This window comes from Bactrocera oleae, chromosome 5 (genome assembly GCF_042242935.1).
Source record: "Bactrocera oleae isolate idBacOlea1 chromosome 5, idBacOlea1, whole genome shotgun sequence".
Lineage (NCBI taxonomy): Eukaryota > Metazoa > Arthropoda > Insecta > Diptera > Tephritidae > Bactrocera > Bactrocera oleae.
Genome location: NC_091539.1, coordinates 33,061,509 through 33,080,488, shown reverse-complemented (window position 1 = coordinate 33,080,488; position 18,980 = coordinate 33,061,509). Strand labels below are relative to the sequence as shown.

General features: G+C 34.5%; 1 protein-coding gene across 1 annotated transcript in view; it reads left to right on the top strand.

Moving 5' to 3' along the window:
- The window catches only part of SPR (Sex peptide receptor), a 123,862-nt gene extending 105,936 nt beyond the window's left edge, over positions 1-17,926 (top strand). The window contains exon 7 of the mRNA XM_036371794.2: positions 15,602-17,926. Within this exon, the coding sequence (XP_036227687.2) occupies positions 15,602-16,331 (730 nt within the window). The 3' untranslated portion in view covers positions 16,332-17,926. The remainder of the gene's footprint in view (positions 1-15,601) is intronic.
- The last annotated feature ends 1,054 nt before the right edge of the window (positions 17,927-18,980 follow it).

Genomic DNA, 18,980 nt, shown 5'->3' with positions numbered 1-18,980 from the left:
TTGGCTCGAATTGTATTGCCATGAGAAAGATTGAAATTTTAGTAAAATTATACAGAAATATTATGATGGTCTTCAATGAGAGTTTATTGGTATTGAATGATAATACTAACTTGTTATTTGGGTCTAATAAGTCAAATGCAAACAAGTTTTCCATATTTCTGCAGAAACTCTTCAGACAAGCGCACAAATCATACTTTCTAATACTCGTACATAAGTATATTTACCGTAACATCTGGGCTTTCGATAGCAAAAGAGTAAATCCTTTTGTACGGACAGAAGAAATTATTAGCATAAGCATTTTTTCAGTTAGGATCACAAAATAAGCACTGTTGTCAATGTCAATGCACAAAGAAAAATGATAAAAGTTTTCACCGTGTCTTTTTTCCAGCGACATAAGCAATTCCCACAGCCCACATTAAATGCTCTGAATAATTTACGCATTTCATTTATGGATTTGATTGTCAATCGCTCCCTATCGGACAGTCATTGATGTCATAAAATTGGTTCAGCCCATTCGTTATCATCAAATCTTTAACTACAAGCATGTAGATTAGCAATGACAATGAGAACAAAAATTGTGTGAGACTTTACGAGCAATTTGCCCATTGAAGTTGACCTCAGAGAATGGAAAAAGTTGTCGCTTACAAATACTTTACTCAAAGCCTTTTTAGAAGTTTTGCGTACATACCTAGGCTTCCAGGTCACTCTTCTCTTTTGGAGACAAAACGAATATGAAGTAAAGCACATATGCTGGCGGTTGCGATGAACCGCCATTTGTCGTTGTCATGTCCTTCTTAGAAACGCATCTCAAAAATGCATTTGTATTCTGGTAAATAATAATTGGACTTAAGTACAATTCAATGAAAAATTTTGTATACCACGAATATAGCTATTTCAATTCAAATAACTGTTTAAGCAGAAACAACAGACCAAATAGCAAACGTTGCTGATAGATTCAGATTCAGTTGTAATTAAAGCAACAGAGAGGCATGTAAAGGAAAAGTTAGAAATTAATACCGTAATTGCAAAGCATTATGAAAATAATAAACTGGAGACAATAATTAAGCAACAACATTATTGAATTATGTTTGTCCATACTTACGGTATTTTGGTATTAAGAACTCTCTCCACCAAGGGCCAAATAAATAATTAGAGAAATTTATAATAGAAATTGACTTTATTGTTCTTAAAAAAATGATCATCAATTTTAAAAACTATTTTTCAAATAATTGAACCAATTTTCCACAACTTTTTCTCTCTCCCTCTCTCATTTTAACTTCAAAATATGTAATTTCAATGTATTATTGCTTTTTGGACGTTAAAACAAGTCAGCCCTACGAGGTAGAAAGGATCGGAGCGAAGAATTTTTCTTATCAAGTTAGATATAGAGTTAAATATATATATATAAATGATGAGGATGACGAGACGAGTTGAATTCGTAGTGAATATCTGTTCAACGGATCGTCCAAGCAACAATTTCAGTGAAAAATGAGAAGTTTGGATATCACTGTCTCTCACAAAAAGCCGTTATTAAAAAACTTATGAATTAATATAAATAAGCCCGGGATGGCTTCGATCCTTAGGAGTTTTAGTGTACTATCTCAAAACTACACGGAGCTTGATGAGGAGGAATTCCTTTCATCCCCTTATACACTGTGAAAATGGATGAAATCGTATGATAACCAAGCCTACTCCCCATATAATAGTTATGTTGAAAACTACTAAATTTTACAATTAATAAGGAGTTTAGGAGTTTAGGAAATTCTTATGTTACACTCAACTTAACACCTTATACTCGTATATTGGTCAATATGTAACTCAAATCTAAATAAAACTCACAGATCATCTTTATGAGTTAATGTTATGTCGTAATGCCAATAATGGGTAAAATCGGGTCATTACTCAATACAATACCGAATATAAGAATTTAAACTTTATTCCACGAATTACTTCAGCTCCCATAAGTACTATTTGCTGGAGTTTATATCACGTACAGGTATATCTCATTTGGGTTAATTAGCTGGGTTTTATTGTAAATATGCCAAACCTGCTGTAAAATATAGTAGCGAAACTACATAAGTCTATGACCTATAATATAAGTAGAAGATATTAAATATGATTGTAATCCATTTGAGGTTTCGATAAATATAGAATATTGAATTCTTATGTAATATTTTTATACTCTCGCAACATGTTGCTACAGAGTATAATAGTTTTGTTCACCTAACGGTTGTTTGTATCACCTAAAACTAATCGAGTTAGATATAGGGTTATGTACAGCTGTGTTCACAAAAATAGCAGTGCGAGAAATGCAATCAAGTAATGTTATTTTTTTCAAGTTCCGTTACGATTATTCCAAGAGAGTGTTAGAATGGAATGTGTATAAGGAAGAAACGAAAAAATCCCGTTAGATTTGCGAGATTTAAGCAAATGAACAACTCTTTTTGCTAGAAGCACCAGTCTTTGGCTGTTCATTACAATAGCAGTGCGTATCTTGATAAGCCAAACAAATTTTGTTAAGCCGTTTAATTGATAAAAAGTAAGTGGTTTTGTGTTAGTGACTATTATTAACATTAGAAAACACTAAAATAAATTTATATTTTTTAACTTAGTGGGCAGGGGCAAACATTGTACACCTGAAAAAAGAAATATTATAGTGCAACTAAGAAACCTGGGAAAAACATATAAAGACATCCAAGAAATATGTGGATGTTCTGCTAAAATGATTCATAATGCTTTAAATTTTAAAGAAATGCCCGAAAATCGTGGTATCCAACGTAAAACCACACCTCATGAGGACCGATCTTTTGGGCGATATAGCAGGGCGCAGCCTTTTTCATCGTCCAGCAAGATAAAAAATGACTTAAGCTTGAATGTTAGCGGCGTTACTATTCGGCGACGTCTTAAAGAACAAAATCTCAAAGCGTGCCATCCACGAAAAGTTCCACTGTTAGCCACCAGACATGTCAAAGCACGTTTGGAGTTCGCCAAAAATCACCTTAATTGGCCCATTACAAGGTGGCGAAATATTTTATGGAGTGTCGAAAGTAAAATTGTGTTATTTGGTGGAAAGGGCTCCAGACAATATGTCAGACGTCCACCTAACACAGAGTACGATCCTACACTTTGAAGACAGTTAAACCAGAGAACTTAAAACAATTGTTCTCTGGATTGAGTATTATGGTATGGGCATGTTTTTCATACAGTGGAGTGGGCTCTATATTAATGATTGATGGGATCGTGGATCGATCTGTATATGTTAACATATTAGAAAATGTTATGTTTCCTAATGCCAATTGGGAAATGCCACTAAAATGGACGTTTTAACAAGATAACGACCCCAAACATACAAGCAAACTGGTCAAAAGCTGGATGGCATCAAAGCGGATCGATCTTATGTCATGGCCTGCGCAGTCTCCGGATTTAAATCCAATTGAAAACCTATGGGGAGATGTTAAACGATATGTTGCAAATGCAAATCCAACATCTCGATCACAGCTTTGGGAGGTTGTTCAAAAATCATGGGAGCGGATCCCTGTCAAGCGCTGCCAGGACTTGGTGGATTCTATGTCTCGCAGATGCCAGGCCGTAATAAAAAATAATGGGTACACGACTAAGTACTAACCCAAGCAAGCAAATTAAAATAGTTTTTTGGACTTCAACAATGTTTTTTTCAACTAATTCCACTATTTTCATTACTCACTGCTATTTTTATGAACAGCTGTAAACAGCACTTTTTTGTCTAAATTAATAATGTAAAAAAATAACCAACATTTCGAATAATAAATTGACTTGTTTTTGTTTAAAATAATCACAAAGTTAAAACAAAATTAAATTTGAGAACATTCATTTGCTTTTTGATATATAAAATTAAGTTTAAAGTTGCAGCTCATGAGCACTGCTATTTATATGAACACAGCTGTATATATAAATGATCAGGATGAAGAGACGTGTTGAAATCCGGGTGACTGTCTGTCCGTCCGTCCGTCTGTCCGTTCGTGCAAGCTGTAACTTGAGTAAAAATTGAGATATCTTTATGAAACTTGGTACACATGTTTCTTGGTACAGTAAGACGGTTGGTATTGCAGATGGGCGTAATCGGACCACTGCCGCGCCCACAAAACGCCATTAATCAAAGACAAATAAATTGTTATAACTAAGCTCCGCAATAAGATACAAGACTGTTATTTGGTACACGAGATCACATTAGGGAGGGGCATCTGCAGTTAAAATTTTTTTTTTAAGTTGTCGTGGTCCCGTCCCTAATAGGTTTAATGTGCATATCTCCTAAACCGCTAATGCTATAATAACAAAATTCACTGGAAGCAAAGTTTTGTAGCATCTTTACCTACGGTGCGAAAATGGGTGACAACCCCGCCCACTCCCCATGTAACGGTACTGTTAAAAACTACTAAAAGCGCGATAAATCAAGCACTAAACACGCCAGAGACATTAAATTTTATCTCAGGGATGGTATGAGATGACTTTATAGGAACCGCGTTCAAAATTAGACAGTGGGCGTGGCACAGCCCACTTTTAGGTGAAAACCCATATCATGGGATCTTTTTAACCGATTTCAACCAAATTTGGTAAATAACATTCTTTTCATATTTCTATGTTATGGCGCGAAAATGTGCGAAATCGGATTACAACCACGCCTATTTTCCATATGACACCATTTTAAATTCCACTTGATTCATTCACTTTCCACTATGCAAATCAAGAAACAATGATTATATCGGCGCAAAACTTTGCGTGAATAATACGTTTAAAGTATGCCACCTTGTGACCAAAAATTCTCTAAATCGAACCAAAACTGTTCAAGCCCCTAGGTACTGAATATGTGGACCCCATTACCTATAGTTGACTTTTTACCGTAAATATCGGCCATTGTGTAAGATATATAATTGAAATTCATATAATAGAATAAATAAATGAAACAAACGATAATAGTATGTCTTTATTTCAAAAATAGCCCTCATATATCTAATATAAATATTTTTGAACTTCCGCGTGACTTTATACCGCATATGTGAGTTATCTCAATGAAAATGAGAGAGCGTGTTTTACTCATAACAAGATCAAATCTCGTGAGCATTTTCCTTAGCCCCCATGTAACTTTCGAACATTCGTCTGACTTTACTCCATTTGATTGGTGATGGTATGTGAGGTACCTTAATGAAACAGTGGGAGCATTTTATTAGTCTGTGGCATGTTAGTAGTATGTGGTATTGGAAAAAATTAATAAAATCGGGTTAATACTGCCCTCAAATTCCATATACTACTTATAATGCTTTTCGTTATTCTAACCAGTTTTATGCCGAATATGTCGGTCGGTGAGTATTAATATTTTTTTTTTATATATAAAATTGCTTCAAAATATGTTCTCGAGTATAGCTGAGCAATGTCACAATTAATATATTTCTCTATCCCCAATATACTTGTATATATGATTTCCGTCTTTCTCCTGACTTTACACCGTTCCGGTTGATCAACGTGATATTTTAGCGAAATTAAGTGGAAAAGATTTCTAAAAAATTATGTGGTTTGACGCTGAATTAGAATGAAATTAGTATATACTAAGTCTAAACCGCACACCTTCATATAAAGAATTCCGATTCTCTGGTTGACGTTTGCCACCTAAGCTTATAATATAAAATTTTGCCGCTTTGGCGGAGTTAAGTTAGTTTGGAGGAATTTTCTGGTCTTTGATTTTCCCAGATCACATGTACTACTTATGGTATAATTTTTTTTTCATCAATTTGATAATTTAATGAAATTAAATGGACAGTAATGTATATCGCTGCATATGAATGAAATTGGTCTAGACTTTGTTTAAACCTTATAACCCTAATATACTGATTTCCGCTTCTCTGGTACAATAGCAACCTCATATACCCCACATATTAAATCTAACCTCTTTGGTTCAGTTTATATCACATATATCATGTTTGAGTTAAATAGCTTCTTTTTATAAAAGTTATCATTTCGGAGAAAAAAATAGTATTGACACAAAATAAATCTATGATTAATAACATAAGTTAATAAGATACCAAATAATAATCGAGTAATGAATGTTGAATTCTTTCGCAACATTTTTATACTTTCGCAACATGTTGCAACAGAGTATAGTTTTGTTTACCAAAGAGTTGTTTGCATCACCTAAAGTGATAGATATAGATTTCTATATACATATATTTCTTCTTATATTTGGTGATAATCAGTGGTTAGGTATATTTTCTCAGCCATCATGTTAAATATATTATAAAATATACCAGTCAACAATGCTAAAAAAGTTTCTTAGAGTGCTGGACATACAATGAGAGCTAAAAAATCTTTCTAGAAAAAATCGCATGGAATAAATATTAGTAATGTAGTATCAAAAGGGCTAAAGATCCTTTTTATGTGGTTATAGATAAACTGCGACCATCGGTTTACATGCTACTGTCTATTATTTCAGTTTTGCGACACATTTTAATATGAAGGTCATGAGGTGAACTTTAAACTCAAGAAAATTACATTTTCACCTAGCGCCGTTGGCAGCTTATAAAAGGTTTAGATATTAAGACAGAAAGAAGAAAATCTACATACCTGCTCTACATATGTGTATACCATACTTAATGATATGTAGACCCTTCAAAATAGGTACCATAGATCCCCCTGTTTTAGAAAGCGTTTAACAAAAGTAATTTACGGAGGGATTTTCCGAGAACTTAATTTCAATACAATGAAATAAACTACTAATTTCTAAAATATAAATATAACTAAATATTATGTATTATTATGTTAGTGAATAGCTAAGTAATATATAGGTATACAAAAGTATACGTAAGCTGTACCAACATGTTGCAAGAGTATAATAAATATCAGTACACTGTGTTTTAGTACTAGTAGTTTCAGTTTCACTAGATGTCTTTACAAGCAAAGTGCTTTATTCAAACTAATTTTAGTATATTACACAGTACAGTGTATAGTGACGAGCAATAGCATAGCAAGGACTTACAAGGAATTACAGTGAAAGAGAGCAGCACCTAGGATCCAACTTTTAATACCCGGACGGACTGAATTATATAAGTATTATCCTTAAGTATTTTATATATTAATCCATTTATTATTAATTAATTATGCCTAGATTAAGTAGAAAATCTATATTACTAAGTCGTCTTCAGAATAGAAGACGTATGAGAGTTCTTCGTGCAAACTCTTTATATAGAGATAGTGAGCAGTCACAAAATACTGTAAGTCACGCTAATCGTAGATTAGATTCCGATGTACGTCTGTCCGAACAAATTATCAATACAAATCAACATAGAACCAGGCGGGAAAATCCGCAAATTCGCTCTGAAGAGCAAATAAGAGATGCTCGAGGTCATAGGTCTCGCCGTGAAGACCCCGAGGTTCGATCTGTTGAGTAAGTTGCAAATACTGTTCAACATAGAACAAGGCGGGAAAATCCGCAAATTCGCTCTGAAGAGCAAATAAGAGATACTCGAGGTCATAGGTCTCGGCGTGAAGACCCCGAGGTTCGATCTGTTGAGCAAGTTGCAAATACTGTTCAACATAGAACAAGGCGGCAAAATCCCCAAATTCGCTCTCAAGAGCAAATAAGAAATACTCGAGGTCATAGATCTCGTCGAGAAAATCCTGAGGGACGTTATGATGAACAAAGTAGGAACACTAGGGATCATAGGGAACTTCGCGCAAGAAATCCCGAGTATAGGAATTTAGAGCGCATTCGTCATCAAATGCAAAGGGAACATGCAAGAAGAAATCCTGAAATAAGGAGAGAGGAGCGTGATAGAGAAACACAACGTCGACAGCTTAGTAGGAGGGGTATGAGGGAAGAAATTTTGAATCAGAGACATCTTAGACAAGGTCAAGTTCGCCTTCGTAGAAATAACCCACTCAATAGACAAATTGAAAACCAAAGGCAGTCCCAACGAATCCGATTAACGAGAGAAAATAATGTTATAGAAACTGATAATAGTGGCAATTTAACAGATTTCAAAAACATTTATTTTTAATATATAAATAAGGGCCCTACTGAAATATGTATTTGCTGCGGCGGCTTATGGTTTTCACACCAAGTTCGCAAATTAAATTTCGAAACTATTGCGCAAGATCACCCGAATGCTGCATCCGCCTTCTTTTTAATGCAAAAATTTCCTTCAGAAGATGGAAATTACAATTTTTGTGCTACTTGCAAAAATGCGATTGTTAAAAAAAACGTTCCAAAAATATGTTTAGCTAACGGTCTAGACTTTCCTGAAATACCGGATTGTTTGAAAGGTTTAACTCCAATTGAAGAACGTCTCATAATGCCTAGATTGCCTTTTATGACAATCCGTCCGTTAGGATATCAAGGTCAGAGTTTGCTCAAAGGTGCTGTTGTTAATATACCAATTTCTGTTAACAATATTGTGACATCTCTACCAAGGTCCTTTGATGAGGCTCATGTTATACAAATTCACTTAAGAAGGCGTTTGGAATACAATCCTGATTACATGATCGATACCATAAGCCCCGCAAAGATTATGGAAGCTTTGCAGTTCTTAGTGAATACCCCTCTGTATCGTGAGCACAATATACATATTAATGAAAACTGGATTTCAGAATTTAATAACCAAGAAGAAGTTCCGTTTGTTGCATCTGCAGAGGATTCCCGATTGGTTCAATCTTTTCATGCGGCACAAACTTCTCATGATAATCCCTCAGGTAATAATATTCCCACGGGTCTTTTACCTTCAGAGCTAAATCCAGGCGGTCAAGAAACTCTTTTGGACAATATTCTTGTAGAAAACTTAGACTATAACCGTTTAGTTATAGCGCCAGGTGAAGGACAAAGACCAATTGACATAATTCAAGATAATAATTCAGAAGAGTTGTCATTTGGAACAATATACGTTGGGCAGAAGCGTACATGCTCTGAAACGTATAGCAAGATAATACGTTCTGAAATTCGTCGTTTTGACAGAAGAGCGTGTACCATTCCAAAGTTGTTCTATGATTACAAAAAATTAGAACTGCTACAAATTAAGAATAGTACATCCATTTGCCTTAGAAAGTTTTCAGGTCGCAACCGAGTTACGGCCCAAAATCTATTAAACGAAAACTTTGATGGTTACAAGGTTTTGAAATGCGTTAGATCCTCACCTGCGCATTGGGAATTTGAGAAGAAAAAGGCAATCGCTATGATTCGCCAATTTGGGCTTCCAACCTTCTTTATCACTTTATCGGCTGCAGAATCTCAGTAGGTCGAGCTTTTGGTCATCCTCTCTAAAACTGTTGATTCTAAAGATATTTCGGAAGAGGAAGCCAACAGTTTAACAACCCAAGATAGATATCGCCTAATTCGGCCAGACGCGGTTACTTGTGCTAGATATTTTGACGAATTCTTAAGCTTTTTAAAGATAACGCCGGCATTTTTGGAGAGCATTTTGTTACAAATTTCTACTGGAGACTGGAGTTTCAACAGAGAGGTTCCCCGCATGTATTGGCTTAATAATGCTCCCAGGATCAACCTTCAAGATCCTCAGACATTCCCTGATGTCATTAGTTTTATTGACAATTATATTTCTACCGATGGTTCGATCAGCCACTTAGAAAATTATTTGGGTTATCAAAAGCATAACCACAGTCGGTCTTGTACTAGGGAAATAAGAGGACAACAGTTTTGTCGTTTTGGTATACCATATCCATCAATGCCTTCAACGCAAATACTGTCACCTCTTACAGAAACAAGTCAAAATTCAGAAAGACACAAGGAAAACTTTTTCAAAATTCAAAACGTTTTAAATTCAAATATGACTACAGAAGACATTTTTAATTTAAACGATTTTGAACACTTCCTGTCTGATAGTAGAATAAATATGTCTTTTGATGACTATTTGTTAGCCCTTAGTTCAAGTTTAACAAAACCCAAAATTTTTCTAAAAAGAAAATTACAGGATCGTTTTATAAACGCTTATAATCCTCTGATTTTGGAACTCCATAGAGCAAATATGGATATCCAATATATACTGGGTGCATATGCTTGCTGTTCATATATAATTAATTATATTAACAAGTCTAACAGGGGAATTTCTAGGCTCTTAAATGAAGCTATATCAGAGGTAAATGCTGGAAATTATACTATTAAGCAAAAACTTAAACATATAGGTCACACATTTATATCAGGCACAGAAATATCTGCACAAGAAGCAGTATATTGCTGCATTGGGCTCCATCTTTCGGAAGCAAGTAATGCAGAAATATTTATAAATACCTCTCGACCTGAGGAATGTGTTCGAATGGTGAAACCTAGAGCGGAACTACAGAACCTTCCTTCAGGTTCGACTGAAATATTCGTATCCGGTATTTTAGACCGTTATGTTCAAAGATCCGTTCAGTTAGAAACTCCTTGTTTAGCTGATTTTGCATCTAGGTATAAATATTTTAAATCTAGTAGAAGAGCACAAGATAGTGATCATGAAGAAGAAGAGAGGGAAGACGATAATTTACCAGAAAGCGGGGTTGTCATGCCTTTTAAAGACGGTAGCGGTTTTGTGAAAAAACTTACCAAACCTTGTATTATTTGGTATGGAAGGTTTAACCCAGATTTGGCTAGAGTTGAGTATTTCCGCGAAATGTTAATGCTTTACTATCCTTGGCGGAATGAACAGCAAGATCTCATTGAAAACGATAATGAGCAGACTTGCATAACACATCGTATTATAATTGAGGAAAATCAAAGAAAATATGATGTTTTTGAGCAAAGAAAACTTTCTTGAACTTGAAAATGTTCTAGAAAGTCTTTATAATGAAATAGACTTGGACGAAGGTGCTCAAAATGAACTACCTATCGTTGAAAATGAGTTCAGAGTGTTGGCACTTCCAGAAATAAACCCAAATATAAATTTGCTGGACCCTTTAATTCCAGTTGAGGAATTATTTTCTTTAGTTCAAAGTTTAAATACTAAGCAAAGAACCTATTTGATACATTTGATGTACCACCTAAAAACAAATCTCCCATTTTACGAGTTCATTGGCGGCGGTGCAGGTGTAGGAAAGAGTCGTTTGATATCTGCAATATATCAAGCTCTTAACCATCGTTACAATTCTACACCTGGATTCAATCCAAGTTCCTTAAAAGTTCCTCTTTGCGCACCTACGGGTAAAGCAGCATTCGGAATAGGTGGAATGACCCTTCATTCAATATTCTCAGTAAATCAGTTGAATAGAGAGTTGAGGCCACTTAGCAATGACACAGTGAATTCATTGTATTCCAGACTTATCGATTTAAAATTAATTATAATTGATGAAATATCGATGGGAGGTGCTCGTATGTTTAGCTCTGTTGATGCGAGATTAAAACAAGTTTTCAAAACAGACAGCCCCTTCGGTGGTATACCGATCATAGTATTTGGTGATTTGAAGCAACTCTCACCTGTAGGAGATAGGTGGATATTCTCTCCTAATCTCAATGATGCATACATCACTTTAGTTGGTTCCCCTTTGTGAGAGTTATTTAAATACTTTGAATTAACAGAGATAATGAGACAACGGGAGGATCAGGCCTTTGCAATTGCATTCAATCATGTGGCATCTGGTACTATGACAAATGAGGACATATCTAGATTGAAACTCGAGTAGTTAATTTCGAGGAAGTTGATGCCATACATTTATCTGGTCCAATGAAGAGACAAATAATTTCAATGCCCTTAAGCTCAGTCGAATCCCAACAGAAGCTTTCCTTTCAACTGCAAAAGACTCAGTTAAAGGAATTGGTATAAATGAAAATGATAATATTTTGGAAAGAGTTAAACTTTTCAAAACTTCTGAAACGCAGGGACTGCCCTATGAATTGACACTAAAAACCTCCGCCAAATTTTTGATTACAGTGAACATAAACACGTGTGATGGCTTGGTTAATGGGGCAGCTGGACAACTTATGCAAATTGATTTTCATGGTTCTTTTCCAACAATTCTGTGGATAAAATTTTAGGAACCTTCTGTTGATTTGATAGCACGATCAAAAAAGCCTCATCCTCAAGAAAGTTCTTGGACACCAATTGAAAAAGTTCTAAAATCTTTTCAATATAAAAGAAATGAACAAATTTCAATTGAAAGAAATCAGTTTCCAGTTGTTTCGGCTGCGGGAATAACTATTCATAAAAGTCAGGGTGCCACATATAATAAAGTTGTAGTTCATACTCGACCCAGAATGTAGAAGTAACAGTAGAAATTTTATTCCTCCTAACAAATTTTCTGAATCGGATCCCGTATTTAGGGAACTGAGGGAATTGAACACAAATAAAGCTTTGACAACAAGTTTCAATTTTATGATTTCCCGAACATCAGGAAATAAACGGGGCATTATAATAGTAATAGTATTGCTTGCTCTATAGAATCAAAGGCTGTAAAGAAAATTTATTCAGGCCGCAAAGTTTTAGAAGCGGTTTTGTTTAAATGTTTCAATATTAGTATTCTGTTCTACAGAAAATCAGCTTACTCTGTCAGATATTTAATTGTAGAACTTCAGGAAGTCCTTACTTCTGAGTTATGCTATCAAAATGTGCTAATTTTGGAGATTCCAACATTTGTTTAATGTCTACAGGGAATGCAATAGGAAAACTGCTCCAAGAAAAAAACGTTAGTTGCCTGCTTGGTGCAGAATATTCAACTACACCTGCCGGTGCACAAATTAATTGGGCATTTTCAAACATGGATACTTCCCGTGGAAATGCAATTACTTTTGTGACAGTACACAGCTATCATGACTTAGTGCAATAGCTCTTCATTTTTTTTTTTCCAAATATAATCGAATTGGAATGGTATAGGAATTTTGACAGTAGTTTTTAAGACAATTTTAAGAAAAATATGTAAATAATCTAATTAAGAAAATTTAAATTATATATATAATTTGTTATTATATATGACATTATTGTATAAATATATGATAGAAATTAAATAGTATAAGGAAAAAAGAAATATAATTTGGATATATGTATAAGAATCTCTACAAAAATTTATGTTTAATATTGTAAATATTATATACAAATTAATATAATAAAATTATATCATTTTTAAAGTTGTTAATATTTATTATTTTTAAGCTAAACATGTATAATAATATCGATATAATAAATAAAAAATGTTATTCATTGTTCAAAAACGATTTCTTCTCATCCTTCTCAATACAGTTGTAATGCATTCTATATAAAATCAACTATAAGCGTAAACAAAAAGCACAAGAACGATTTCTCATAATTTGAGTAAATTTAGTTTACAAATTGCTCTAATTATTTTCACTGTGAGTGAAAAGTAAATAACTAAGGCAACAGTTCCTACTTCTAATTATTAAAATATATAAAGAAGTCTCAAACGAATATACTATTTAATTTTGTGAGAGTATAAAATGTTCGGTTACATCCGAACTTAGCCCTTCCTTACTTGTTTAATACAAAATTTTATCAACATCTGACAATATACCTATTTACTGATTTGACCCACATAAATTGTGAGAGTATAAAATGTTCGTTTACACCTGAACTCACCATTTCCTTACTTGTTTTTTTTTTACTCTCGCAACCTGTTGCTACAGAGTATAATAGTTTTGTTCACCTAACGGTTGTTTGTATCACCTAAAACTAATCGAGTTAAATATAGGGTTATGTATATATAAATGATCAGGATGAAGAGACGAGTTGAAATCCGGGTGACTGTCTGTCCGTCCTTCCGTCTGTCCGTCCGTCCATGCAAGCTCTAACTGGAGTAAAAATTGAGATATCTTTATGAAACTTGGTAGACATGTTTCTTGATACCGTGAGTTGGTATTGCAGATGGGCGTATTCGGACCACTGCCACGCCCACAAAACGCTATTATTCAAAAAGAAATAAATTGCCATAACTAAGCTCCACAACAAGATACAATACTCTTATTTATTATATAGGATCACAAAAGGGAGGGGCATCTGCAGTTAAAATTTTATTTTAAAGTGGGCGTGGTCCCGCCCCTAATAGGTTTAATGTGCATATCTCCTAAATTGCTAATGCAATAATAACAAAATTCACTGAAAGTAAATGTTTTCAGAACCTCTACCTACAGTGTGAAAATGGGTGAAAGCGGGTGGCAACTCCGCCCACTCCCCATATAACGGTACTGTTAAAAACTACTAAAAGCGTGGTAAATCAAGCTAAACTAAACACGCCAGAGACATTAAATTTTATCTCTGGGATGGTATGAGATTACTTTATAGGAACCGCGTTCAAAATTAGACAGTGGGCGTGGCACAGCCCACTTTTAGGTGAAACCCCATATGTTGAGATCTGCTTAACTGATTTCAATCAAATTCGGTGCATAACGTTCTTTTCATATTTCTATGTCATAGTGCAAAAATGGGCGAAATCGGCGTGGTTGTAGCCTACTTCACATATAACACCATTTTAAATTCCATCTGATTCTTTCACTTTCCACTATGAAAATCAGGCAACATTGACTGTATCGGGATAAAACTTTGCGTGAATAATGCGATTAAAGTATGCCACCTTGTGACTAAAAATTGTCTAAATCGAACCAAAACTGTTCAAGCCCCTAAGTACTAAATATGTGGACCCCAGTGCCTATAGTTGACCTTCTACCGAAAATATCAGTCAATCCACAAAGAAATCTCAAACGAGTATACTATTTGACTTTGCGAGAGTATAAAATGTTCGGTTACATCGGAACTTAGCCCTTCCTTACTTGTTTTTATTATTTTGGTTCAAAAGTCTCTAGAACTAATATACCCCAAGTATTATATGCAATTCGAGTCGAAAGTGATGTTTTTCGGCAGATCTCTTCGATTTATTTTGAGAATGTTAACTCACAAGCCCAAAGCTTTGGTTTTTATCTTAAGATCTTATATAGATTGGTAAATAATAAAGGTTCGCATTACTCGACGGAAAACAAAGACATGTACCATATGTGTCTACGTATTATAAATATAGGAATTTTTAGATTAAGCATTCTTGTGTACTCACTTCTCGCTTTTAACCGATGTTTCAGTTTAAAAATACGCACTTACATCTGACGGATTAACCTTGACTATGGTATATCTGTCCCTTTCGATTAGTCGCATAAAATCAAGGCATTCATAAAAACTTTGTTCGTTCTTTGCACCTATATCTGTGGATATATGTTAGTTACTCTAAGTTTTTAGATAATATACGAATTATTCCTTCATTTTTGATATAATATTATTATTTGTATATACATATTGTGTACAGTCCTTTTTGAATTGCTCCAGCGTATTTGTTCTGACATCTCCTCTAGAACTCTGAAGAACCTTGATAGTTTTGTATTTAAGAGATAGAACTTGCCGTTAATATTATGATTTCTGGATCGTTGAAAAAGTATAGCATGCTGCAGAATTCCCTAGATATAAGGTTTTCACTATCAAAAATGAGTTTCTATTGTAAAATGTGTAATGTATAAATCAAATTACGCGTACTAAGGAAGATATTGTTAGATGGATTATGATTTTTATTACAATAATTTAATGAAATTGCCTAACATAACCTTCCACATATTAAATTCACATCTTATACTTTTCATACCAACCTCTTCTCGACTTTTAAATAGGTACATCTACGTGTGTCACGCTCCCATGGCACGTACATGGTGCACCATGCCACGGGTCAGACGATCAACAATATACATCGCCATCGCCGCTTTCTTGCATCAGCTGACCCGGTTTTTCGATCGCACCTACTTCCCGATCACAATCGAGTGGAACGGCCAGCAAACTGAGGTGTGCCATGTGGAAACCTCCGCATGGGTATTCAATTACATCGGGGAAGACCTCTACTTTTCCGTATACTTTCTATTTCGAGTAGTGTTTGTACATGTGGTACCGTGCATCTTACTGGTCACGCTGAATGTGCTGCTCTGGCAAGCAATGGAAGAAGCTAAGGAACGACGCAAAGCGCTCTTCCGCGATAATAAGAAAGTAGAGAGCCGCAAGGTGCGCGACAGCAATTGCACCACATACATGTTGATTACGGTCGTCTCGGTCTTTTTAGCTGTTGAGATACCCATAGCCGTGGTGACGGTACTGCACATCTTCTCCTCGTTAATGGGCGAATTTCTAAATTATCGCATGGCCAATATATCCATTATGTTTACGAACTTCTTTCTTGTAGTCAGTTATCCGATCAACTTCGGCATTTACTGCGGCATGTCGCGCCAATTTCGTGAAACCTTCAAGCATATATTTTTCGAACGTTTTCTCACTAAAAAGGATGCTTCATCGAAATATTCCATTGTCAATGGACCACGCACCTGCACCAGCACTAATGAGACTGTGCTCTAGTAAATGGTGATGTGGGTACCGTTTCGCAGCGCTGCTGCTGGCGGCGCGAAAAAATGGCGAAATGGTGCAATGGCCACTGATGTGGCGAATAAAACGCGACGGCGTAGTGAATACAAAACGAATATTGATATTATAGCCGAAGAGTCGGTTGTGGTTGTGGTGGCCGCACAAGAGGTGGCTAGGAATGAGGTTAGAGTGCTAAATGAGGAAGGTGAGCGCGCGAAAGTTTCGGTTTAAGTACACATACGAGTAATTAGTGGCGGAAATACGTAGGTATTTAAAGTATATTTTTACACAGCATATTTGAAATATAAATATAAGATTATTCAAAAGCATAAAAATTGTGAAAAAATAAAAATATTTGTACATACTACAGGCATATATTAAGTAAATGCTTAGCTCGAAATTAGTTAATCGATGTCTACTAAGCACCTTTTATTATACGTTTTGTCATTGTTATTATGTATATGTGAAATACCTTAGAATATTTAAGCTACCAACTCAAATGTATATATATCACTTGTCACACGCAACAGACCTTTTGTTATCTGAAGGCTTAATTTAATGGATAGCCTTAAACCACATGCAGCACAATTACAGCTACTTGTGTATATAGTGACATGAGCACATTTCTTTAAAAATATATTTAAGCTTGCAGTAAACTGTTCAATGTAATTGCGACTAAGTAAGCCTTTGCTAGGATAAATAGAAATAATAATTTGTGGAAATAAACATATAAATCTGATGGCTTACACACTAGACGACTTAAAACCAAGTGTCGACGTAAGCGCGGGTTTACTCTTAGAATATTTTGTTCGTATTTAACACTTATGTAAGATTGGTTAAATACTAACTTTAATGGAACCTATTTAAAAATGAAATTATACGATTTTATAGTTAAGAAAAAAAAAATGCACTTGAAATTATAGTGTGAAAGTGTAGAAAGAAAATTAACAAATACTCATTTAAATTTGTAAACCTGCTGAGCCCCTACGTTTACCGATTTAAATGATTAGCGATGAGCATGTGCAACCGTGTGTACTTACGTGCCTAAGCATGTAGTTGAGTGTGTCTGTATAACCGTTAAGAGATGATAGCTACGTTTTAAATATAACAATTGTGTTTACACACACACATACATAGATATGTATTTAACCAATATATAGTAATATGAGTTGAAATCTTAACAATTAAGGATTTGTATGTATATGTTATGAACAAGGCTGTAAGTAAATGCTAAATATACTTTTTAACGAAATCAAAAAATAAACAAAGAATCTTAAAATTTAGTATTTCTGCAATTTCAATTATTGTAAATACTTATTTTAGCTATATAAATGCTAACCCATAAGAAAAAACACACGGGATGTAAGAAGAATTTGTGGAGGTGGCATGCAACTCTGGCATAATCTTTAATAGTGTTTGATAAAAATAAGAGCTGGCGAGATATTGAATGCGATTGTCATGGAATAGAATGGAATATTTACGAATACTTTTAAGCTGCGATAAGTCTAAATATAGAAACCAAACTAAATATTGTAAATGTTGCGCAGAATTGCGAAATAAAATTTCAAACTGGTGTGAATTACGATCTATTTGAGTTTGAGTTTTATTTTAGGTTGAAAATAATTTGTATGATATCTGGAATGCTCAAAAACTTTAGTTAAGGTGTGAGTTTGCTTTCTGCGGTCGATTTCACCGATAACTGTAAATAAATGTGAGCGTAACATTCTGAATAGATAATTCCATATATTTTTAAAAGAACGGAGGCAACATGATTTGACTGATAATTCACTTTATATGTGTTCAAAACACTAAACGTCTTAGTTTGTACTGGCCCGCCATCAAAAGAAGTTGCAGCACTAGTTTGTTGCTGTTGACTAAACAAACCTTAGAAAATCAGTGTAGTGACTATTATATTTTCTGTTAACAGTCTTATAGCTATAGGCATAAATTTTGAATACTACACATAAATAAATATACAAGCAGTGTACAGTCACCGAACTCCACCGAAGTCGAGTCGAAGTGATATATTTTTTATTTATAGTACAGTAGTAAGGGACTGAAATGAAAAGTGAACGGCGCTGTTCAATTTTATTTCACAAATGTTTGTTTTTAAGAAATTTATTCATATTCCTATTATGGTTTACAACTCAATTTAAGCGAACTTGAAAGAATACAACTTTAATACAATAAGCTTTTTTTGACATTACAAATTTCAACTAATTTCAGTTGAAGTTGTAATTCGAAGATGTAGTGTTGTCAACCTAAAAAATTAGTTAACAGATAACTAAATAGCACATGATTTTGTAATGTTAAACTAAAACAATTAATTCGTATCCTTTGGACCTTTACCACCTTTAATGCAAATTTGAAATTCTGTGTTTGCAAATTTATAACCCTGCAATGACAAAGGGCGTAATTATGATTGCTATAGCGGCAAACCAAGGGTTGTCAAAACCAGGGTTGCGAATTTTAATTTTTTAATGCCGATGTTGGAGTTAAAAATTAGATTTTAATTTTTTACTCAACCGTGTAGCCAGATGTATATAAATTCCGCCTCTTCCGGAGTCTAATTGTAGGGTGGTGTCTGTTCTGGCTAGTTAATCTGCTTCACAGTTCTTAGGGATATCACTATATCCTGGAACC